Consider the following 27184-nt stretch of genomic DNA (forward strand, 5'->3'; position numbering starts at 1 on the left):
TATTTAAAGAGAGGCCTTTTCTGGCACTGAAACCTTCACCAGTAGGTAAACAGGTTACTTAAAAGATTATGCAGCAGCCAGAGCTCTTAGCTTATCACTAGGATTTATTCTGAAATCTACATTCTCTATATCACTTTGCAGAATTTTTAGGAACAGGAGATAAAAAGTACATTTTATTTTTACTTCTTTTTATGAAACATTCAACACACACATAAAAGTGGAGAGAAAAATATGTGAAAAACAGCTTTAGGAAATACTATCTTTTTGCCTCAATTTTAAAAATAAAATATCACATATAAGTTGAAGCCTGCCAGGCCCCATTTCCTTCTATCCCACCCCAGAGGCAACATTATTATGAATTTGGTATTTATCCTTATGTATATTATTATAATCAATCTAGAACAGCCCTATAGAACATGTAGAATTATTCTGTTTTATAAGTTTGCATAAATGTTATTAAACTGTCTTATACTGTAATTTCATTTTTGCTCAATTTATTCTTCTGCAATTTAAGAAAGTCACACAGATATAGTTTAGTCTTCTATATAGCATTCCACCCTCTGAATGTATCACAAAATATGTTTTTATTTGCCTGTTGGTAGACATTTAAGCTGGTGTGTGTGTGTGTGTGTGTGTGTGTGTGTGTGTGTGTGTGTGTGTGTTTTATCAGGGAGAGAACATGGGATATCCCATTTGCTTAGCAAGCAGTCTACCACTGAGTTATATTTACAACCCATTATTTAAATTTTTAGACAGGGTCTCATTCAGTTATTCAGCATGCATTGGACTTGTGGTCCTCCTGCCTCAGTCACTAGAATAGTTACATTTACAGACAGCACTACTAGGCCTGAATCCCCCTGTCCCCTTCTCTCTTTCTCTCCAGGAGGGAAAACACAGAAAAATTATTCTCACAGAAAGAAAGCATACTTACACCATCTTACTATATAACAAAATATAATACAGACTGTTTATTAGTTAGAGTTTCTATTGCTATGATAAAATACCATAACCAAAAGCAGCTTAGGGAGGAAAAGGTTTACTTCCTCTTAAAGCTTGTGACTATCATCCAGGAAAATCAGGGTAGATACCTGGAGGCAGTTACTGATGCAGAAGCCATGGAGGAGTGCCGCTTACTGACTCATTCAGCCTGCTTTCTCATACACCCTGGGGCCACATGCCCACAATAGGATGGGCCCTCCCATATCAGTCACTAAGAAAATGCCCTACAGACTTGCAAGCTAATCTTATGAAAGCTTTTTCTCAATTAAGAGTCTCTCTTCCAAGATATGTCTAGGTTTGTGTCAAGCTGACAAAAACCAGTCAGCACACAGACTTAGGGACAAATATGTCCCCTGCTTAGATTGGCTACTGGCTATAAAATTGAGGCAAACAATTGACATTTTTCATTGAAAAATACCTCAAACATTATGAAAAACATGAACTAGTTTTAATATTTAATTCATCAATTATATATTTAAACAAAATATCTAGCATTTGCTTTCACATATAATATGTTTAGTGCATGTTGAAATCTATTAAAATTTTTTCCTGTGCTTCCTTATTGATAAGCTTGAAAGATCAACAGATACTTCAGTTGTTTCTAGTTCTTTCTTACTATTGAAAGCACCAATGCTATGAATATTCTCTGTATGTGGCTCCTTGTATACACAGACCGTTTTCCTTAGTGTCAGAAACTCACCTTTAATTGTTTCAGTTATCACTGTGTTGTTCTCTATCACAGTCTACTAACTTTCTCTTCAACCAGTGGTGAGTAAGAGTTCCCTATTGCTCCACACAGTCAATCCAATACATCATGAAAAACAGAGAAGTAACATGGGGCCAGTACCACAGCTGAGTGGGTTAGGGCCCTGCTAACCAGCCTGGTGACCTGAGCTGGAGCCCTTGAACCACATGGTGAAAGGGAGAACTGACTCAACTTTTCCTCAGAACTCCACACACATACTGTGGCACACACATAAACAAGCGAGTGCATGTGCGTGAACACACGCGTGTGCGTGCACACACACACACACAAATTTTTATATATATATATATAAAATTTTTATATATATATATATAAAAAGAACTTTTCAAATAAATAGCAGCATTTGGTTTTAAATAGATGTATTCCCTATTTTTAACATTTCCAATTAATTCTGACATTTGTATAGAGGATAAATATATAAATACCATACAATCATAAACATATGTTTAGAAAGATAAACATGTCTACTAGGAAGCATAAACACTCTTGCACCCATACCTTTCCGCATGTGTAAGTTAAAACCTTACTGGTTTGGATTAAGATAGTTTTCTAGTCTAAAGAACTACTTTTCATGAAGTAAGTCTTTGAAATATTGTATTGACTATTATAAAAAGTAGTTCTTTAGACTAGAAAGCTATATTAATCCAAACAAGTAAGGTTTTAAGAAAGAATAGGCAAATAGTTAATGGGACAGAATAGAGAACCAATGATTTTTGACAAAGAGCAAAGCAAGTCAATAAAGAAAGCAGTCTTTTCAGCAAAGAGTTCCCAATAGCTACACATACAAATGAAAAAAAACATGAGTCTAAACACAGACACTTAGTACAAAATTCAGGTTCTAATTAGAAGTTTTATCATGACAATAAACTACTAGCCATAATATTCAGAGTAGCAGCAGTGGTACCTTAATTTCTTAGTCTCTTTAAATCTGCACATACACTAGACAATTCTTTTAGATGGCAATGACAAATACCCATGAACAACTAGATGAGGATTTTAAAGAGAGAATGATATGCAATAAATATGTTATATAATAATTTAGACTATTTTAAAGTGAGAGAAGAGAAATGAGCAAAACAGAGGAAAAAAACTGAATGCCCTCAATAATTATAATACTAGTGGTAATGCTAGGATGATCACCTAGACAAGGGAGGCATGAGTGTGATATGGGACATAGTAAATAAGAAATTATGTGATCTAATGCATTCCTTGAATCCCTGTAAACTAAGAGTTTGGGTACAGAAAATAGGAAATATAGAAGTCATACAGAAAAATTAAAATTAGGAATTCTGTAGCATTGAGCTAGAAGTACCAATATGGACATACTATGAATATGTACACAAATACAAATATTGCTACTGAAGAAATCTAGAAACAATGACCAACCCCCAGACAACAAGCCAATATCCCTAATATCTTGACTTAGACTCAAAATTATCATTTTCCATTAAAAACAAAAACAAAAAAACAGTGTCACCGGGAGTTGGCGGTGCACACCTTTGATCTTAGCACTCAGGAGGCAGAGGCAGGTGAATCTCTGAGTTTAAGGCCAGCCTAGTCTACAATGTGAGTTCCAGGATAGCCATGGATACACAGAGAAACTCTGTCTTGAAATAAAACAAAATGAACCAACCAAACAACAACAACAAAATAACAACACAACAGTGTCTTAGAGAAATGCCTAACTGCAGCTGAGGCCTGGCAATGCACAGTAGACATGAACTACTGACACAGCAGACAGCTGGGGATCTACCAAAGTTGCTGAGACTATAACAGGAGAGAGCAATTTGAAGATGCGTTATTGGCCACAAATGCGGTAATGTAAGCTTCTAAAGGATACAGTTACAATTTATGAATATATCAAATAGAATGTTTGAATCTATGAATTAATAATATTTTAAAAATTAAAATCAACCACCTTTGTTATAGATCGGTTTATTATCTTGACAAATGGTAAGAAAAAAGATATTTTTATTCAGCTTATTATATAAGGCTGATAGAGGTATCATTTTATAAAAGAGTCCAAATAATAAATGAAAATAAAATAATCTAATTAGAAAGTTACTATTTTGTAACATTAATGAATGAATCAATGCACCTTGGAACTGAACATCAATAGTTGCTATCATCAAAAACCAGAAACAACTAAGAAGGCAAATGAACTTGAAACGACACACCTGTTGATAAAAAGACAACTACTCCTGAGAGACTCCAAAACTACCCTGCAGACTGGTCAAAGGACAGAGAAACGTGGCAGAGGCTTGCCATGTGATACAAACTAGGTCCAGTCCACGCCACTGCCTTTGCAATAGATACATTTTAAGGAAAGAATGGGGCTGATGGGAACTTGTAGATAAGATACACACTGAAATGCTTTAAGTGGATAGTCTGCTCTGTTTTCTGGGGATGCACACACAGGTGGTAGAAACTGTATACGCAAATGAGAAAGTGGTTGAAGTCAATGGCAATGGTTACCTTGGGGATGGAGTAGCAGTTAAGATTGAGACAGCAGAGAGGTGCTTCATGAGGCTGCAAAGTTCTAGTTCCCCACCTGGCCACTGAGTCTAAGGGGGTTTTGCATATAATAGCACATTAAGCCATGCCTTTGTGTGGTTTGTTTTATATGCATTGTATTTTGTAATAAATATATATTAAGCCAGCACTTACAAAAATGCAAGCCTCGAATTCCCTAAAACGGAATATTTGAATCATTTAGCTAAAAGCTAACACAGATGTACTTCATTGGGTTCATAATGAATTTTGGTATTCACAACTATTTTAGCTTTTCAGTTGAAAATATCTGTAAATTTTCTGGATTCCTTTGCCAAATTGTATTATATTAATAGCTGGACACAAACACTTTCCCATCAGTTACTACTCTTAAAGAATTGCCACAAGCCGGGCGGTGGTGGCGCACGCCTTTAATCCCAGCACTCGGGAGGCAGAGCCAGGTGGATCTCTGTGAGTTCGAGGCCAGCCTGGGCTACCAAGTGAGTTCCAGGAAAAGGCGCAAAACTACACAGAGAAACCCTGTCTCGAAAAACCAAAAAAAAAAAAAAAAAAAAAAAAAAAAAAAAAAAAAATTGCCACAAAAATAATGCTTCATTTGGGGTGGTGCCCAGCATTGAAGGCAGAGGCAAGACAATTGAGAGCTCAAGGATAACCTGGGCTACATGAATCCTTGTTTCAACACAAACAGCAATAAATAAACACAAACAACAAAATCTTTCATAAGAAAAACATGTGTCTGTGAGGTTTATCTACCTAGGTCTGAAACGTTCTGCGACTGTGTCGTGACTACCTTGGTGAGCAAGTTCAGTTGGTCTCTTGACAGATACTGTGATGTTAGCACCACGGGCAGAAAGAAGTATCAGATTCACACATCTAAAAAGCTAAAATGACTGTGCAAATATAAAAGAGAAGAATAAGTTGTCATGAGATTCTTGTCAGAGTAAATGTATATAACAGAAGAAAATGATAAAAAATTTTCAAAATAAAGTATAAGGAATAAAAAATTTAAATGGAGACATTACCATATAATACACAATAACCCACACATAAACTGCTAAAATATGCTCACATACGTATATACAGGCTCATGTATGTGTGCAGGTGCATATGTGTGGCTGTGTCTGGGGAGGTGGGAGGTCTGTGCTGTGTGTTGTTCCTCAGTAGGCATCAACCTTGTTCTTTTGAGATGGGGTCTCTAACTAGGACATGGTGCTTGACAAGGGCTGGGCTGCCAGGTCAGAGAGCCTGGGATCCTGTTGTCTCCAACTCCCTAGTGCTGGGGTCACGCCTGGCTTTTTATGGCCCTGCAGATCAAACTCAGGTCTGTAGGCTGAACGACAACTGAACCAACTCCCAAGCCCCTAAAATAGGGGCTTTATGAATTTACTGATAAAATTCCCTTTTCTACACTATTTATCACCCATTTTTCTTAGACTACATAACTCCTTTGCTCCACGCTTCTAATTAAGATACACACTATTTGTTTAGAACTCCGTGGTGTGAAATTGGGCCAGGCGTTTTCTAATATCCATAAAATAAATTTAAAAATGTTTTCCCTCAGAAAGACAGATAATTTGGTCACAGAGAGTTGATTTCTGTTTCCTTTGTTTTCTTTTCTTATTTTTTTTAGCAGCTTGGTAAGCCAATTTTCTACTTAGAGTCTACTGTTAAAACTCTCATTTGCTTCACTATGTGGGCTTTATCCTTTCCATGGTCTGTTATGCAAAAAAAAGATGGCTTCAGTTTTTATTTTTTTAAGTTTGCTGTAAAGCAGTGGTTCTCAACTTGGATGCACATGAATCACCTAGGGAACCTGAAACAGATTACCGATGCCCCCTCCTGCCCGGAGATTCTGATGGAGGAAGTGTGGCGGCGAGGCTCAGAAGCTCCGCAGGCGACTGTGATGTTATTACTGGGGAGGAACACTGTTCTAGGATTCTGCCACTGTTGAAACAAAAGCTTATTATCTTTTTGGTAAGGCCTAGACAGGAAATGCTTTTTTAAAATTCTATAGTTTAACAGATTCAATTTCTTCTCTGAAGATTCTTTCCTCTTTTGGTTATAATTTCAGTGCTTAAAAGCATATTGTTTTATTATTCTGATGGTTTGTTTAAAAAAATCTGTAGCTGCTATTGAAAAAGAAACTAAAGGAATAGTCTTGACCATGACTTTCAGCCACTGGTGGCTTTAATGCATGACATGCTAAAAAATGTTCCACTTAAAGATTAATTCTTCGTACGAAAAAGTAAAACAAGTATCTCCCCCCACACACATTTATTTACCTTTTAAATAGCGAAATTCACAAAAGTTTCTGGAAAGAACTTGACGAATTTTTTGAAGAGTTGACTTTTGATAGAGCAGCTAAAAGGGCCGAGTGCTAAGACAAAGCCCTTGCCGGGAAAATGAACTGCACATAATAAACTATCAGAAGTGAAAGAGAACGTACTAAGGAGAAAATGGGCTTGGGGTGTGGCTCAGGGGTAGAGTGCTTGCTGACCGGGCATGAAAGAGGCTCTGGGTTAGATATCTGGTAGCACAAAAAAATGATATTCACATATCATATACAAATTTATAAAAACGGATTCAGATGCTTCCATAAAGTGGATACTTTCATGAAAACTATGGGAAACAACTTGACAAAACAGAACTGCCTGCCACAAAAAGACTTAAACAACTCTTTAAAAATGGAATCAGTAACTTATAAAAATCTAGCTCATATAATCCCCTTTGACTCTGTTTCAGAGGGGAGAAAAGGCTAGCAAAAATCACTCCACAGTGTTAATAAAGGCTTGAAATTAAATCTAGAATAGATAATAAAAGCAAGCAGAATTGGGTACCCATCTCATCTTTGAGCACATTGTAAAGCCTTTTAATCTTCTCACTATCTGAGTAGAATCAGCCACTCCCTGTCGGCTCCTACTACAGCTTATACACACTCTACCTACAGCAAACTGACCAAATGTTTTCATATTTGTCTCTCACCGGTAAAAAAAAGCAACTAAGGTCCTTGAAGGCAAGATAGTTTCCTATTCCTGCCATCTGGGATGAAATATACAGGGTATGCAAGGTCATGCTCAGAGCTGCTGGCTACTTCAGGCGGAAACACCATTAATACAGGAAATGGGAAATAATGAGTCGGTGAGTCAATTCATGTGGCCGGCGCATAGATTTATATAAGAAAACAACACTGGAAAGCTAGGTCAAGATCAAATAAAGACTTAAGTGGAAATGACCACAACAGATCTGTGCTTTAGTCCCCATACCTGCACTCTTGAGAGCCACCAGGGGGCTGGGTTGAACTCAGATGGTTTAAATTTACTATCTTAAAAACAAAAAAACTAAGGCCAGTTAGACTAGATAATCTACCCAAACCAGACACAAAACTGGGTAAGCTTACTGCAGAAAAATTGGAAAAAAGTCCAGTTCTTAAGGAAGACATGCATATATATCAAATATGAAGTACTAGGACCCTTCAATATTAAAAGGCAGCCTAGCTGGACATGGTAGCACATGCCTTCAAACTCAACACTCAAGAGGCTGAGGCAGGAGGATCAGGAGTTTCAGGTTACATAACAAAACCCAGTCTCCAAAATAAACAAAACTCAAAAGACTGAAAGTTTATGTAGGTGGGAAAAGAGAATGCATAGACCTACTCACTTCAAACCAGAACACTAATATAAGAAATACTTCTTAAAGTCTGAAGTTTTAGAGGAAAACAGTGGAATAGATTTTCTTCACCCAGTCAAAACTAAAACTTTAAAAAGGAGAGAACCCTTTTTGATTATAAAAAAGAACACCAAAAGTTTGTGTTTACACAGGTACAAAGTGAAAGCACACACAGTCCACCACGTGGCTGAGTACAGGACCACAGCACTGTGGGAGACACAGACTGAGAATGCCAACACGAGTGAGTGCAGGCTGTGCTCCCAGGGCTCCCATCTGCACTCGGGTCCTGAGGGAGACTGCTGTGCTGAAGCCTCCCTTGCAGCTCCTTGGCCCACTGACGGGACACCAGCACAGGGGCTTGCACGGAACAGGCATTTGCGGAGAGTTGCTAAGGGTCACAGGTAGCATGGCTTTTCCTCAACAAACAGTACTGGTGCTAACGACAACCGTGAACAGTGATTACAAGTTTGTTGTGTGTAAGTGTTATGCGATACACTATTCTTACCAGTTTAACTCTACTTTTCAAATACTGAAACGACAACACCTAGAAGTTAGTAACTCACTCACGCAGAGGGCAAAGTAGAGCAGAATCAGCATATGAACCCAGAAGCCAGTGTTTTCAATCCCTGCACAGTTCAGCCAGCCTGAAATTGTCTACTTATGCTCTAGCTACGTTACATTTTAGGATCTCATTTTATATTCTATTTCCTTTTGAATATTTGAAAAATATAAATTATAGGTTTAAAATGTATTCACACATATTTCAGAATAGAAAAACCAGCAATACTGTTTTATTTGCACTTCATTAAAACATATGCATTTGTTTTAGATTTACCTGCAGTCCTCCTTGAGTAAAACCCAGGAGCAGGAGATTGGTTCTGTCCTTCTCAGAAGAGATTGGAGTCCAAGGCCAAGCGCCATCACTGACCAGCGGCCACCAGCAAACAACTACATCCTGAATGGAATTGATAGCTAAGCGACGCTCTAGTGTCCTGTTTGCTGGGCCAGGTATGTCATAATAGGAAATCTAATGGTTAACAAACAAACAAAAAGAAACACGAAAATGTTTCTTTCAAAATAATCTGAGTAGTTCCAAAAAATCGAAGCATCTGTAAATGTAATACACACAAGTAAATATGCATCCTCAACATGTGTTTAAGAGGGTGTCAGAATTTACCAAATTCTTTTGACACATACATAAAAAAGACATATGTTCAAAATTCTCCCAATTTTTAGCAGAGGAAAGGGAAAAAAAGAAATGTGAGTTAGGATGGAGGAACTAGATGTAGCAATTCCAATCAATACTAAAATGTACAGTCATGGTTGCTTGACAGCATCGACCTACACATAGGGTTTAGGATCAGCTGTATTAAATGACAAGTTCAGTACTGCTGACCAAGAGTGTCTGACTACTATTTAAGACATAACACAGTAACAATGACTGACAACAATAAAAGGAAAAAAAACAACCTGAGGCAAATATCTCTTAAAAGAATATATGAGACGTATACACACATATTCTGCATAAAAAGGATAAGCCATGGCATCGTACGTGAAAGTTTATGCAGCTTCTGAGAATTACACTTCTCTTTCTTAGGAAGGATTTGTCGAATTTATTATTCAAACTATGTTATTTTGGAACATGGTTATTTGAAAACATAAGCACGGCACCATCTGGGTGACACATGCCAAGGAAATATAGATTGCACCGTATTTCTGCTTAAGGAATTAATGGAAGGTTGATAGCTTGGAAGGAAAAAAAACTATCTTGCCATTGCTGGTCAGCAATAATCGAACCACTTTCTGGGGATTAAGCGCATGGCTAAGCCTACTGGACCAGACACTAGCAAAGGGCAGGGGGTCTTCTTATCAGAGAAATGCTTCTGGAGCCAGTCTCACTACATGACAGATTGCTTTCATATTCCTGTCTGCAAGGCAACAAAGGATGGCAGTAATGCGATAATGCCAGAGTGCAATGGGTGTTAAGAACCCGTTGCATTTATGTATTGTATTTAGTAAATAATCAGGCTCATCCAAATTGTGATCTCACCACTCAACCAAGGCCATTAAAATCAAGGTTAATGCTTTAATAATCCTCTGCTATTTTTTTTCCAACATGGTCAAAAGGAACTCTTTTCTATTTGCATGGCCATAATATTATTGACCTCTTCATCCTCTGAATACACATCAAAAGGAACCAAATCAAAGTAATTACCAGTGTTGTTCTCTCATAGCAAACATTTAACTCTTTGCACTGTCCCTCAACTGGTAAACTGAACTGAATTTTAAATGTGGACAGGAAAGCTTGTTAAAGGTCAATACTATCAGGATATTTACCCTGAAATTCTTCTTGTCAAAATTATTTCAGTGTGAAATAATTAAATTATGGTATAACTGGAAAGAAAATCAGAATTATAAATACTCGATAAAAGTTTTTGTTTTAGAGTCCAAATGGACATTGATAAAACACAGATGCATTTTATGTTTTTAAGTATAAATACTTATAGTTAAGTTTTTGATGTAATTATTAAAACTTCCTTCTTATTTGAGAGAAATACTATAATTGCTAAATATTTAAAGACACATGCACATTATATTTTGGTATCCAGCCTGCCATGTAGGCATGTTACAAATTTCCAGATGATAAAGTCAAGTTAAAAATGAGTGATTGGCATGTTCAGTTTTTGTACAATACAGAGTAGTTGTTGTTTCAGATTTTATGTTTCCTGTGAATTTGAAAGGCATTGGTGTTCTGTCATGATGCTCAAGAGAGCAGGGAAAATGGGTAAGTTTCTTACACTAGCCTTCCAGTTGGTAAATGATGGCATTCACTAATTATATGTTTCAAACATTGCAGTAAGAAATGAAAATCATGGTCTTTCCAGAAGGAAACATATTCCTCTATTGTGTAGCAATGATATGGAGTGCCAATAATTGCCAAAGTCCAAAGGCAGAAATACTGTGTTAAACCCCCTATTTAAGCAAGATAGACCCAAAGATTAGGCTTATTTTTTATATTATTTTCTTTAAAAAATACCTGATACCCTCAGAGTTTCAGCTCTCATTAGCTACCATCTTTCAGTCAAGAAGACATCACTCAGTTACCTATCATATCTGAAACAAAGGAACTAGTCATACAGGATTTTACATAATAAGGTTAATAACACTTTAAATAGCTTTAGCTAATGAAGAATGATACATTTTTAAAAATCAACATTAGGAAAAAAACAACATTTTAAAATCAATATAGGTTAACAATTTGGGGAAAAAACAATGCTGTAATAATATTAAAGGGAATCTTTGATTTTTGACTAACTAAATATAATACATGAATATCATAAATTGCCAATTAGAAAAAATCATTATCATGTAAATTTTATAGAAGCTCCACAAATCTGGCATACTAGCCATATTGTATTTTATTATCACAATGAAAAACTTATTTTAGGTAATTTTTTCCATGTTAAACTCTTTCTTATAAGAATAGATGTTTCTATTAAACAAATTATATATTTCCTATGCCACTATTACCCCAATCATCATAAATAACAATTCCAAAGTGCAGAAAGTTAGATACAAAAAAACAGCTTCTAAGCACACATACCAATTACCAGCTACAGGACTGGCTTTGCCTCTGGCATACATGTGCATCATTTTTAAGAAAGCTGTATCAGCTCTGTTCCCACTGAACAGTGAACTGTCTCAAATCCACGTCACAGAGGCTGGATCAATCTTGCAAACACAAGTCATTGCTGAAAAGATGCCTTGAACTGAAACAGCCTGGAAAATGTATTAGATGCTCACCCTTGCAGAGAGTATGCCTTTCCAGCGGTTAAAATGTAATGTGGAAAATTTAAGCACATCATTTAAACTAAAAATCCTGCCTTAACAGATGTAATGTCCATGATACAGGGAAACAAATTCCCCGGGGTTAGCAGAGGGAGAAGGACTAGCACACCTGAAAGAAATGTCCTTTTGTATTCCCCCCTGTACAGTTGGGGTGGGATGTGAGCGTCTTCCCATTACTTACTGCATTTTCTATTAATCTTTGAAAGACCTTCCTTCTTTCCTTTCTCTGAGTGAAAACCAGAGTAGCTATATGAATCCTCAGTGGAACGTGAAAAAGAATTATCTACTAACATCAGCACGAAAGCCAACTTTGCACTCTATAAGCTCAAATATGTCATCATTAGGCCTCCACCACAGGAAAGGTGCAAAGCTAGATTCAGGTTTCCCCAAACCCACAATGTTCAAGAGTAAAAACCATAACATTAACTCATGCAATGCTTTAGTGTGCTTTAATGAGTAGTAATATGACTATATACATTGAAATTTCTACCTTATAATCCAAGGCTGAGAGTTTTTCCAATCTCTTGTTTACATCAAGAGAATCCATCTTCTTTGTAAACTGAATAAAACATAGTTTGTTTTGCGCCAAAAATGATAAGATGATGAAACTGTCTGTAAGAAGAGCTAAACAGGGATTTAATGATCCCAAGTTAGAACAAGGTTAGAACAAGTTGATACATTTCCACTGAAATATTATTAAAAGAAACTGTCAGAAAATAAATATAAATGAAGTTACTAACATCTCCCAAATATATCCTGGATGATGTTAAAGATAGGAGAAATAAACAATAACCATCAATACAATCATAAGGATTTGGTATTTTCCTCTGTTTTTCCATGACTATTTCCATATAAACTAATGTTTGAAGACCACCACCAAAGAAAGTATTTGAAAACTAGAGCACAAAACACATAAAAGAGGCTGGGCATGGTGGCACATACCTTTAATCCCATCACTTGGAAGGCAGAGACAGGCAAAGTTTGAGGCCAGCCAGGGATATGCAGTAAGAGCCTGTCTCCAAAAAAAAAGGCGTAAAAAAGATTACAGAGACTTTTATTTGTGTTTATGTACGATTTCTACATTCATATATTCATATAAGCCATTTGAGAATAAGTGGATTGATGCTGATCAGTGGTCTCTACCAACCTTATTTTTTTTTTTAATTTAAAATTTTTCATCTATAGCTAGGCGGTGGTGGCACACGCCTTTAATCCCAGCACTAGGGGGCAGAGGCAGGCAGAAATCTGAGTCCAAGGCCAGCCTAATCTACAGAGTGAGTTCCAAGACAGCCAGGGCTACACAGAGAAACCCTGTCTTGAAAAATCACACAAAAAATTAACTGTAATCCCTCTTTTGAGGACTTACAAACTGGGTGAAATAAAGTATGCTATACCCAAATGTATATATTATATTAATATTTAATAATGAAGACCAGCAAAAAATACTTGTACAGTTTTATTTCTAAAGAATATAAGTAGGTAGATAGTATCACAGGTTATATACAGAGTCATTACTATGTGAACTGCTCACAGGCGAAAAAAGAAATTACTAAACATTGTCTATACTTTTCTCTATTCCACCTCTGCATGCACATGCAGTGACCCACAGTGGATCTGCACAATCGCCAGAGTCTCTGGAGAGCTGCCAAGAAACCACATTGCTATCATGTCCCTTGAGAGTGTATTATCTGGGTACCAATAAAAGAAACACGTGAAAAAGGGCAACTCCGACAGAAGAGTGTTGGAAGTTCCCTGTTCAGTCTAACAGAAGAACATGAATATGAGAAACCATCATAGTCGGTGTTATCTGCAAAGTCAATGAAGGGTTTGATGAGAATAAGAAAACAGAGCACCTCCACAGAGAAGTCCCTTGGCATCATACCCCTACGTGGTGGAGGAAGTGGCAAGCCCACAACCCTGCCTGCTTCCACCTGTTGTTATCAGTGGTGTTGCTAAGTGTAACCCTCCCACACAGCACTTTCTTTAAAGTCTGCAATTATGCCAGGATGTCCTCAGAAGCGCTGAGTGGTGCCTATAGCAGAAGGGGGCTTCCCACTCACCTCTGTCCTCTCTGCTAGACCACATCTTTCTTACTCAGTTTAAGACACTGGTTTTAATCCTTCATGATAATTTGGCTTGTCTTTAGATTTTTTTTTCCTCCAAATAAAGGAACAGAATCTTAAAATCCAGAGTCAGCATAGTAGAGCAGAAAGTAGGTCAGAACTTGAGCTCAGATGATGAGTTTAACTCAGCCACTTCCTAACTACATAAGCCTGACCATTACTCTGAATAGCTCATCTTCACCTTCCTTATCTACTAGAATGAAAATAACTATATCTTCTATAGCCCTTTCTCGAATTAAATACAATGGCACCCAGCACGGAACCTTTATAGCTCAACAAATATCAGTAGCCTTCCTACTCAATAAATGGCTTAAAATCTTTTGAATGTGCTTTATCCCAACCATGCACGGTGTTGTCACCTAATAGATCTGCTTCCCTGGTGTATCTAGCATTGACTTTTGCTACTTAGAAAGTATAACCCATTACTCAGAAGCTAGTATTCATGAATGAGTAAACACGCAGCTTCATACGGGAAGCAAAGCACTCAGGGTATTTCACCAGTGCCTGCCTTGGCATATTTGTGTTATTTATGTATAATTCATTTGGAAAAATTGGAATTGTCAATAACAGAGAAATTATTCTTAATGAATGAGAAAAGTGTACTTTAAAATTATATTCAAAAGTGTAAAGGAAAGATTGGAAAGGACTTAGACTCTGAGCCTAACACTTATCAAGAAGAAAAGTGCACGGACATTAAATATTAGTTGAAGCCTGTTATTGGTCCCAGGGGTTGTAAGTATGCTATTACAAGCAATTACTTGTTGTGTTTGCAAGTCCCCAGTGGTAATAATTAGTCTACCTGTTGACAAAGTATTTCTCCTGCCCCACTGTTAATGTAGGCAATTGATTTGCACACGGGTGTAATTACCATCACTGATGGTGTCTGAGATGAGCTTCCCCACCAGGCTTCTGTTAATCACCACTTTCTCCAGCTGAGGCCCAGAAAGGCTTAGGGACACCAACACACCTGAACCAAAGAGGAGCTAAAACCAGGTAACGGGGAGAGAAGAAGATATGCTGAAAATTAGAGTCTTTTTAAAGTCTCTTTCTAATCATGCAACTCACATAGATATTTTCACATGCATTCAAACCATGAAATCTCAGGTTTTACTTCTCTGAAAAACAGTCACCAGCATTCTGAGTGTGAGACAGGCAGCTCAATGCACAACACATTAAGTGCACTAATGAAAGCAGCCAGCAGAAATTTAATGTGGTCCGTGTTTATCAGACACCTAATCTTCTAAATGCTTAAAAAGTGCCATGTAGAGATCTACATGAACAGCCTGGACATGAGTGGGGGTAGTGAAGGGCGAGGGTCGAGGGAAAGAGAGCTTGGGGGAGCGGGAGATCCCAGCTGGATCAACAACAGAGGAGAACAAGGAATAGGAGACCATGGTAAATGAAAACCACATGAGAATAGGAAGAAGCAAAGTGCTAGAGAGGCCCACAGAAATCCACAAAGATACCCCCGCAACAGACTGCTGGCAATGGTCGAGATACAGCCCGAACTGACGTACTCTGGTGATGGGATGGCCAAACACCCTAATTGTCGTGCTAGAAGCCCCATCCAACTACTGAGGGATCTGGATGCAGAGATCCATGACTAGGCCCCGGGTGGATCTCTGGGAGTCCAATTAGCGAGAATGAGGAGGGTTTATATGAGCGAGAATTGTTGAGACCAAGGTTGGATAAAGCACAGGGACAAATAGCCAAACGAACGGAAACACATGAAATATGAACCAATGGCTGAGGGGTCACCAACTGGATCAGGCCCTCTGAGTGGGTGAGACAGTTGATTGGCCTGATCTGTTTGGGAGGCATCCAGGCAGTGGGACTGGGTCCTGTGCTCATTGCATGAGTCGGCTGTTTGAAACCTGGGGCCTATGCAGGGTCGCTTGGCTCGGCATGGGAGGAGGGGACTGGGCCTACCTGGACTGAGTCCACCAGGTTGATCTCAGTCTGTGGGGAAGGCTTTGCCCTGGAGAAGATGGGAATGGGGGGTGGGCTGGGGAGAAGGTGAGGGGGGCAGGAGGGGGGAGAACAAGGGAATCCGTGGCTGATATGTAGAACTGAATTGTATTGCAAAATAAAAATTAAAATAAATAAATAAATAAATAAATAAATAATTTAAAAAGTGCCATGTAGAAAGAACAGCTTTGTTTTGTACTCAGAAAATGTAAAATTTCCATATTCACACATGGAAAGGTTAATGTTTATATCAGAAACATAAAAACTATTTCTTGAAGTTTTGATAGTCATTGCTGCTCATTGAATCCATGATGCCATGACTACAATATAAACAGCTAATTTGGAACTTAAGCCCTATTCACTTCCCCAAATAAAGATTTTATAACAAAAAGCATTAAAAGAAATATAAAGCAAGGCAATTAGGTAAACTGTTAAAAATCTTAAAGTCCTATGTAACGCACAGCATCAATAACTTCACAAGGAAAAACAAAAGGAGTAAAGCCCCTGGCCTTCTATGTCAGTGTCCAGCAGCTGTTCAGAGAAGAGGGCTGGATAGAACCGTTATCATTTTACAGCACTCCTTTCCATTTGGAGCAGCATAATTCATTCATCTCCAAATGTTTAAAACTTCTGAAAGGACTCTACATATGTGTGTGCTTGTTATCTATGAGATTTTGAAATATCAACATTGGAAGAAATTGTTTCACCTTCAAGGCAACAGACTCAAAGCTGATGAATCATGGAATAGCATATGGCATAAGAAGAAAAAAAACCAATTGTTAGTAAACTAATCATGAACATGCCAGCCAAATTCAAAGACAACCATGACTTAAACAACACGGGGAATCCCCCGCCCACCTAGGCATCATGTCCCAGCTAGTGACGATGATTCTCTGTTAAGACGAATTTGGACATGTGTAAAAGATGAGCAGCATGAGGGACCAGAGTCCTTGGAGGAAGGGGACCACAGTTGCCCTACTGTTAGAATCTCTGTCCCAGGCAACAGAAATCTTGCTTGTATCTGACTTACTAGACTGCTCTAGTCCATGCCCTTGCCTCTGCAGAGCCACAGTGGGAGATGGGAAAATCAACCATCTTTAGCAGTTTGGAAATAAAAGAAGGCACAGTTGTTCCAAGAGTTACAAAATACTTCAGAAGTTAATTAATGTCTACTGAATTAATCCAGCCTTACTACAGATCTTGATAGCAAATGATTCACTATTTCTATGGGAATTTCATAGCACGTGGTCTTCGCTCCCCAAATTTTCCCTTCTCAGATATTCAGAAAGACATGGCGTGAGGCTCAGTTTTCTTATCTGGCTCTTCCCTTTCAAGTTTGCTCAAAACATCACTAAAATATGTCCTTTTCTATTTATTTTTCTTTATAAAAATGTATACCTATTTTCCTAAGCATGCTTTCTCTTAGTCACTGGTGACTTGTTTCTTATGTTACTGGCTTGGCTACATTTATTTCTGTACCTGCAGTGCTAGGCACATAGCAAGCACTCAGGAAATATATGGAGAAAACTCATAACTAACTCATTATCATATTGGATAATATACTTAGAGGAAACTTAACCTAACCTTCCATTTTCACATGATGCAGATACACCTGCAATCTGTCAATCATGAGCCTTGGCTGGGAAGGAGCTCAGTTGGTAATGTACTTGCCTAGCATGCAGGAAGATCTGAGTTCTTTAAATTCTTTTAATTAATTTTATTTATTTTGGTATGCATATGTATATTCACATGCTAGTTGTAGGCATGTGCTACAGCATGCATGTGGAGACCAGAAAACAACTTGTGGAACTGATTCTGTCCTTTCTCCATCATATGGGTCACAGAAACAAAGACAGACTGTAGGCTGTAGGAGAAACCTTTACTAGCTGCGCCATCTCACCAGCCCAGAGTTCTGAGTTCTATATCCAGCACGGAATTATCTGGGCATGGTGACACATGCTTTCAATGATAGCATATTCAAGGTAGAAACAGGAAAAGCAGAAGTTCAAGGACATCCTTGGCTATTTAGTTGAAGGCCAGTTTGGACTACTTGCTACCTGACCTTATCTCTATAAAACAAAAACAAACAAAACAAAATACATGCAGCATAGAACTGAGTACTGCCAGTGACCAAAGCTCACTACATCACCTGACAGCTACCTTAATTAGGACAGCTCCAGTTAATTTGAAAATATGAGGAAGGACAGTCTTCTGTTTATTTAACAAAACCTGAATGTTGATTATATGACATGCCTGCAACTAAATGTAATGGCTCAAAAATGAATTAAGGACAATCCTTAAAGGTAGTTAAGCAGGCTAATAGAAGAGACACGAGTAGGTGTAATAAAGTAGTAGCACCAAACCCATTACACAGTTTGAATACACGTGGGAAACTGACTAAGGGGTGAACCTGGAACTTGAGGTTACAACTAAAACTGCCTTAGAACTTTGGTCTCAGCCTCAGTTTTCTTCAGTTGCATATCTGCATATATTCAAAGACAACGGCACAAGAGTTAGAATATGACTCTGAAATCAGTGGTGACTAGTTGTGTGACATTGAGTTACTTAACATCTCTGTATCTTCAATTTCTCACCTGAAAGAAGATATGATACTATCTTCCTCACAGGATGAGGGTTAAGTAACTTTATTAACAGAATTTGTAATAATGCCTGGCACACTGTTTGCTGCTGTCCAACCATTTCTATGAGTTCTCATTATACTGCTCGCCATCTCTGAAGCCATTTTTGTCTTAAATAAAAACTCAGCACCCATGTTGGACTCAGAATTGGATATAAAACACTGGCCTCCAGGTGACTGAGTTTTAACTTTTATTTACTAATGTTGTGTGGATACAATGTGAGTGTGTGTAACATGTCCTATGACGACATCCCATGGGGTGTCTGCACATTAGAGGACAACTCTTGGAGGTGGTTCTTTTTCTGCCCTGGGTTCCAAGAACCAAACTGAAGCCAACAAGCTTTTGTGGAAGTGCCTTTACCCACTGAGCCATCTCATCAGCTCTTCATGTGCATTCTAATCAGAAAAGGGACAACCTTTTGATACTTTTCCAATTTGCAATGATTTCATAAGGGCATTTACCTTCAAGCTTCAGAACTTTGGAACTAAATTTGTCCAGCTTTCTCATTTCTTTCTCTATATGTTCCGTTTTCACCATCATTACCATGAAAGAATCCTCCTCTCCTGACACAGATGTTCTACAGTCTATGAACCCTTGCTATGCTATAAAATTCATTTCAAAAGGCTGATTTTGTGAAGATGGAGAAGAAACATGAAACCTGGGGGATTGGGTGCAAGAGGCAATTGATACTGGATAAGATTCAAAAGCCAGAGTGTTCCAGAGCAGGAGGAAGTGTGCATATATCACATAATATCTGCACATGGAGTTGGCAGCAGTGACTTGTGCACTTGAGTATTCCATTGGGCCCTTTCACATAGTTATTCATATAGTCATTCAGCCCACACATATATACTCAGTGTATTAAATGAGCCGTGCACTATTCTGAGTACTCAAACTACATCAGTGAACTAAGAAGCAATGCCTTGGATTTCCCTGTCCTCGTGGATACAGAGAATAACAAATAGTTCAAATATAATAGCATTTAGTGATAAGCTGTATGGAAGAAGAGCACAGCAAGATGGAGCTTCTAGGAGGAGGCTGCTGTAAGCATGACGCATAATAAACAAAAAAGGACCTTCTTGAAGAAATGCCATGGAAGTGGAGGTTCAAAGAAAAGGGAGAAATTAAGTACCTAGAGAAATGGAACTTAGGCAAAGGAACAACAGAACACAAACTCTGAGGCAGACTATGCTGTGCATGACCAGGGAAAGCTGCCCCATGTACCTGAAGGGGAACAAGAGGCAGGGGTCCTCCCTGACAACAGTGTACAGAGGGAGTCAAGGGCCAGCTCTTACACTGGAGCTTGTTAATGAGAAGACATTACATTTCAGCAGAAATCTATATTAAGTGAGGGAAGGGACAAAAGCATGTAATCCATTGGGAAAATCTTCCAGTCACCCCCAGAGAAGATGAGGACTTGAACCAGGACAGCCATACTAGAGAAAATGATGTGGACAGTCTTAGGATAGCCCATTGTCCAACTTACCGACAGCCTATGGGCTACACGTTGCCAAGGACAGCTATGAATGTGGCCCAACTCCAAGTGGTAAGCTTATTAAAAACATTATGGGATTTCTTCATTATCTATCTCTGAAAACTCAATTGTGTGGTACTTGAACATGAATGTAGACAACAACGTTGTATCTCAATGTCAAAAGATTGATTATTCCTGTAAGAGTATCTACTAGTATTTGTGAAGAATTGAAATGTGGCATGCTTGGCCTAAGCAACATGGTTTACTGAGGTAAGGAATGTTAGAGGCAAAATTTCGACTGTGGAGCATCAGGAGCTTGGTTTTCAACAAGTTAAGTCGCCTACAGAATTATAAGTGAAAATGACCTTGTGAAAAGTAGAAATGGAGTCATCAACAATATCATGGCCACATTTAAACACAGAAACAGTTAAACTCTCTTTAAAATTTAATAGAAAGGGAGAGAGGTCTAAAGTCTGAGCTCAGGAGTTCTTAGTGTTCATTGGGCTAGATGTGTGACACTAAGGGAGCTTCTTTTCTGAAGCTTCCTCAGCCAAAAAAAGAGACAATACTGTCTGTGTATTCCATAGGATGAGGATTGAACAACCCCTTTTTTCCCCTTAAAGATTGAGTCAAGCTTCTTAGAGAAAAGAGGTTTGGGTATCTATTAAAATCAAGGTGTGCCCACCATTTTTGATCTCTAAGTGTCCTGTGACTAAAGTCATCCCTAATATCAACTTTTGGGAATATGAAGATACAAATTAATTAATAAGCTAATTAGTGCATTTTATAAGAGCCTGTTAGGGAACATAGATTTTACAAATACTAGTGTCAAAGGAAATCCTGGATGTGGTACAGGAGATAACTGGTAGATTTAATAAAAAGGGGAAAAGTTCCTATTTGAAACAAAAGCACCACTCACACCTTTGTCTGCCTCACCAAAATGGCCGTATTTTAGTCCTCCAAGATGGAGAGAGCCCTGGTGTGACTTGGTAGGACAAGAAGAAAAAAGCATTCTAAGGTTCTGTTCCATGGCAAGGTGTAAGAATGTTCTGGAAGCTTAAAAAAACGAGACAGAGAGAGCAGTCCAAGTAGCAAAGGCGGCTTCTGAAAGCAGCTGAGGGGAGACAAGCCCCATTCCCAACTCTAGCCCAATCTGAACAGCTTGCAGCTGGAGACACTAAGGCAGTGTCCGAGTCTTTCCTCTTCAGACAGGACACATCTTTTCTACCCTGCTCTGCTGCCTTTATCATTTCCTCTCTTGTTGTCTTCAATAAGCTCAGGGTTTTTCTTTAAGAAACTCAGAAATGATTCTAAAGTTGTTCAGGTGGCTATTCAAATTGGTTTCATTTAACCATGGCAGTCTAAACTGAATATCTAACTGAAAGTAGAAAAGTACTTAAGGAAAAAATATTATATCTGATGGTAGCATTAATCAAAGCATAAATAACAAAACACTGAGTTTAATTTATTCAACAGGTCAAAACCCATGTGAGTGCCTCCTATATACACAGGTATACAAGAAGTATACAAATGGAGACAGGATGGTAGACAAGGCAGCATAAATTATATCTGTATAGAATACAGAATATCTTAGAGGAAAATGGAGGCTTGAGTAAGGATACGTAGCTGACTGAAAGATGTGGATTACAACCCATAAAGAAAACAAATACATGGCTGGAGAGACGGTTAAGGAGGTAGATATTCTTACTGCTTAAGCATGAAGTCTGGGTTCAGATCCCCAGGACCCACACAGAAACCAGATGTGACAGTGCATCTGGACTCAAGAATTAACTAACTGGTTCAAGTAATTGTGCATGAGCTACTTTATACTATTGACCCAAACAATTCCACTGAATTCAATATTCTTACTGGGTGAGGGCACTGTCCTAAATCCTTGTGATTACTATCCCATCTGAGTAAATATGAAAAGGTAAGGTAGACAGGGTCAATATGAAAAATCAACAATTGTTGATAGGTTATCCATGATGGTCAGGCATCCAAAACAGATCACATGAGTGCAGAGGCCTATAGGGACAACTGTGCCAAACACTACAACCCAAAGGGCAATACTCAGAGTAAACTCTGGGGACAAGAGCATCACAACGATACCTACTGCAGTCCACTCAGAGGAAATCTACAATGAAGACTAGGATCACTGATAATTTATCAGACAGCCTGTAGGATGTGTTTTCTGCAATCTATTCCTTCATTCAGCAAACATTAAGTATACAGAGAAACCATGACTAAGATTAATCCACTGAAGCACAAAAACAAAGGTGAATTGGCTAAGGCAGTGATTCTCAACCTTCCTAATGCTGTGACCCTTTAATACAGTTCCTCATGCTGTGGTGACCCCAACCATAAAATTATTTCATTGCTACTTCATAAGTATAATTTTGCTATTGTTATAAACTGTAATGTAAATATCTGATATGCAGGATAGCTGATATGTGACCCCAGAGGGGTCACAACCCATAGGTTGAGAACCACTGAGATAAGATGAGGGTAAAACAGTTGAGTCATTATACAGAATTACTTCAGGACAACAAACAATAGGAAATAAGTCTTCTTCTGGATAGAGAAGTGTTAACATTAAGTTTTCCCAAAGACCTGTGTCTATTGTGCAACATATAAAATAAATTCATGTCAAGAGATGTATCTTTCTGTTTTATCTACTTAAATTTAAGAAATCTCATTTTATTTATTCTTACTATAAAACAGAAGATACTACACTTTAACCCTATGTATTTAAAAAAATAAGAAAACTGATCATTCCTAGAACACATTTAGGTGGTCAAATTCACAAAGAGAATAAATTAAGGTAGTTTTTATATTGCCAGTTTTTTTAATCTAAAGGGATAGAAAATGCATAGTAAGATATATATACAGCACTTGGGCATATTTTATCATTTACAGAAACCTTTGTACATATTATAAAGAACAACAAATGCTAGTGTATCTCATGTTCAGAACAAGCATGCGACTTAGAGAGAATACAATATGGCTAATTCTCTAATCCCAACCAGATGAGTAAAGCCACTAACTAAAGATCTTATAATTAGTGGAAAGCAGAGACAAGACAGGTCCATTGTTAACAGTTCTATACCCCTGTGCAACCAAAGAGGCATGCTCAGTCATATCCTCAATGCTTACTTTTCAGTTAACTTCTATGCATTATCTCATGTGGTTTGGTTTTCTTCACTCTAAGCCAATGATTTTCAATTAGGGGCAATTTGGGACACCAGCCAGCTATATCTGCTGACACTGTAGTGATCACCTGTCTTAGGGTTACTACTGCTATGATGAAACACTATGACCAAAGAAACTTGGGGAGAAAAGGGTTTATTCAACTTATGTTTTCACATCACAGTTCATCATCAAAGGAAGTCAGGACAGGTACTCAAGCAGGGAAGGGACCCAGAGGCAGGAGCTGAGGCAAAAGCTATAGAGGAATGCTGCCTTCAGGCTTGCTCCTCATGGTCTGCTCAGCCTGATTTCTTATAGAACCAGGACCACCAGCTCAGAGATGGCACCACCCACAATGGGCTGGGCCCTCCCCCATCAAACACTATTAAGAAAATGCCCTACTGCCTACAACTGCCCTACTGCCTACTGAGGCTTCCTCCTCTCTATGACTCCAGCTTGTGTCAAGTTGACATAAAACTGGCCAATACACTGCCTCTCTCTATATTAATCACAGAGCCTTACCTGCAAACAGTGCCTGTAAATGAGATGCTGTGGAAGCCAAGGTTTTTCTGTCACCATCAAGCAGATTTAGCAGCTCCTTAAATACTAATCAGCATTTCTCTCACATAAAGAAAGATGGTAAGCTGCTCTCTGTCATGAACAAAGCCCTGATCAGATGTGTCAAATGGAGTTGTGGGCAGTGCACAGCACAGACCTAGAGCCTGTAGAAATCTGCTTCATGTTTCCCTCACAAGGTTCGGTGCTATGATGACTAATGCCAGCTGTTAAGACAGAAAGAACCTCAAGGCAAGTCATCAAGTTACTGTGGCGTGTGATAGAAATATCCTGTTAGGACACCTCTGCTTTCACTCTAATTCTTTGCACAACAATCAGTCTTCTTATCTATAATTTAGGCTCTTGAGTAATTCATCCATCAGGTGGGAATGCCCCAAGCAAATAAGCAATGTCTACGATGCCAGATATATCTCAGACTGTAAACTGATAAATTGCCATTGCAGTTAATAATAAATCAATCGCTTCTAAGTTTGGCTATTGTGAATGTTGTCAGTACATGAAAATAAATAAAGATGACATAAGAGATAGATAAGTTTAATTAATCAGAATATTTCTGCCCAGATCCAGGATACATTGCAGGAGTGGGAATACAATTTCTAAAGTTACAGATCTATACAAGCAGCACCATTTCATTTTACTCTGGGGAAAAACAAGTGGGACAGGTGCACATGTAACACACTCAAGTAGTACAACACCAAAGCATGTCAGAAAGAATACCCAAAACTGTTGGTAGTAGATGTCACAGAGAGGAAACTGGGTGCTGGATGGCAAGAAATAAATTTAAGCTCTTGCTTTGGGAATTTTAAAAAATGATTTTTAAAAGACTTTGGGGTGTTATTTTTCTATAAAATTTTCCTAAAATAAACAAGAAGTTCCTAAAGTACATCCTCACAGATATGCTTCCTATGTTGTGGTCATAAAGAGACAATGGGAGTGTGCTTCTGAAGAATCGGAATATTGAAAATCCTCGGACCCGTGTTCACTAAAAGAGTCAAGTAGAATTGAACACTGAGTTATTCTCTGCGATCTATTTTAATAGACTTCAACACAATCTATTTTCCATGAGAGGACCTTGATTATTCATCTATATCTAATTGCCTTATTTACTAAAAAGACCACCACCAACAAAAGTATAACCAAGCAATGGATTATTAAGCACCTGTCAAAAATAAGGAGGTACTCTACAAGCATTGGAAATGGGGGTTTCACTAGTCAACCTAGGATTCTCCTGACAGCAAGAGACTCCTAGGTGTCATCTACTTCTTGACTGAGGAGAGTTACTGTGACTATCTTATTTACAGGAATATTTTATGATAAATGTAATTATGGAAGTCTGGAGAGATGGCTCAGTGCAGAAAGTGCTCGCCGAGCAAGCATGAGGACCAGTGTTCAGCTCTCCTGTACCCTCCTAAAAGCTCGGCAGGCTTACCAGCCCATTTATAGTCCTAGTGCCTAGAAGACAGAGAGAGGGGCTCCCCAGGGCAAGGTGGTTGGTGTTCTAGCAGAATCTGCAAGCTCAGAGAGAGCTCTGCCTCTGTGATAAAGAGTGTCCAAGGAAGACACTAAAGTCAACCTCTGGCCTCTACATGCACACACACACACACACACACACACACACACACACACACACACACACACGGAATACACATATACTCACACATGTACAATGAATATGTATACATGCAAGTCAAATAAAGACGGACAGGAGCAACTGCTTTCATTCCACAATCATTTGGTAAGCAGGCTATCTACTAGCTTAATGGTTATCTTTATTTTTCAAACTATAAAACTAAGAGGCAGAAATCAGAACTTAGACAAGGAAGTGAATATATTTTCTCTATCAGTTACATTGTCATATAAAATTGCTGAGTTCCAGGGCTGGAGTGATGGCTTACCACTTAAGAGAACTTGAGGCTTTTGCAGAGGATCTGGGTTCAGTTCCCAGCACCTACATAGTGGCCTACAATTGCCTGCAATTCCAGTTCCAGAGGTTCTAAATGCCCTCTTCTGGCCTCTGGGAGAACCAGGTAAACATGTGGTACATAAGCATACATGTAGGAAAACACTCATACACATAAAATCAAAATGAATCTTTTTAAAAAAAAAATTGCTGAGGACTAGAGTGACAGCCCCATGGTTAAGAACACTGACTTCTCTTACAGATGACATGAATTTGGTTCCCAGCACCTTTAAGTAGCTCACAACCATCTGTACCTCCAGTTCCAGGGGATCTGATGCACTCTTCTGGCCTCTGTGCGTTCCTGCATGCACATGATATACAAAACCTCACATAAGTACACACATATGCATAAAAATAAATAAATAATTAGAAATTAAATTGCTGAGTTCCTATACTCCACCTTAAATAGTTCACACATGTGTTTCTGGCTAACACAATTCAACCTGGGCATTAGTAAAAAAAAAAAAATGTGTAAAATAGCACACGCTTTTACTTCTTAAAAAGAAAGAAAGAAATCAAGCCAAAATGACAATAACAAAAAACCAGTATAAACATCCAAATATAATAGATTGAAAGTCTTCTGATGAAGTAATAAAGACGTATAACTTTAACACTCCCTCCCCAAAAAATGTGGGAAATGTTTTGTGTTTATTTTACTTTTCAAAACATGGGAAGCAACAGCACATGAACTATTCTGTGCCTTATACATGAATTTAGCCTTATACATACTTGCTACTAACGGTAACAATTAATGAGAAAAATCATAGTCTTGAACCTGTTTATTGTATAAGAATTCTCAATGCTTTTGAACCATTGTTAAATGCGAAGGCCAAGGAGACAGAAATTGTAAGCTTCTTTGGCAAAGTTTTAAACTGAGAACAATTAATAAAATAAAAGAAAGAACTGTTTATAGAGAAAGAAGGAAATGTCACTTGATAAAGATACATTATTGTGAAAAGCAAAAATTTTGTGCCATAATCACATTCCAAAAAATGGATTCATATTTTAATATATTCCCAAGTTTAATTAATGTATCAATTGATTATCACAGTTCATTAAACATTGGACTGAAATTGCCAATTTATACATTTTTTTTCTATTTTTTTTATGAAAAGAAATGACATTTTTCTTCCCAAGGAATACAAGTTAGCTACATAAAAGCCAGTCTAGCTAAACACAAACACTCTCTCTCCCCCCCGCCCTCTCTCTCTCTCTCTCTCTCTCTCTCTCTCATTTTGTATGTGTGTGTACATATTTGTGGCGGGTGAGGGTGGGTATGTGTACCTATATGTGTGTCTATACATGGAGGCCAGAAGCCAATGATGGTGTCCTCCTCAATTACATTCTACCTTATTTTAAAAATTTTTATATTATTTATTAATAGAAAAGGGGGAGGAAATATGAATATATTTGTGTCATGGTACACATGTATAGGTTAGGTCAGAAGGCAGCTTGTAGGGTTCATTC

The 27184-nt window shown here is 38.1% G+C and overlaps 1 protein-coding gene across 3 annotated transcripts in view; it reads right to left on the reverse strand.

The window, feature by feature from the left end:
• Wdpcp (WD repeat containing planar cell polarity effector) overlaps positions 1–27184 on the reverse strand; it is a 292873-nt gene that overhangs the window by 145419 nt on the left and 120270 nt on the right. For all 3 annotated transcript variants that reach the window (XM_059275369.1, XM_059275371.1, XM_059275370.1), the window contains exons 7-9: positions 14783–14897; positions 12282–12415; positions 8778–8969 (exon numbers count right to left, since the gene is read on the reverse strand). In XM_059275369.1, the coding sequence (XP_059131352.1) occupies positions 8778–8969; positions 12282–12415; positions 14783–14897 (441 nt within the window). The remainder of the gene's footprint in view (positions 1–8777; positions 8970–12281; positions 12416–14782; positions 14898–27184) is intronic.

The sequence above is a fragment of the Peromyscus eremicus genome, chromosome 10, assembly GCF_949786415.1.
Source record: "Peromyscus eremicus chromosome 10, PerEre_H2_v1, whole genome shotgun sequence".
NCBI lineage: Eukaryota > Metazoa > Chordata > Mammalia > Rodentia > Cricetidae > Peromyscus > Peromyscus eremicus.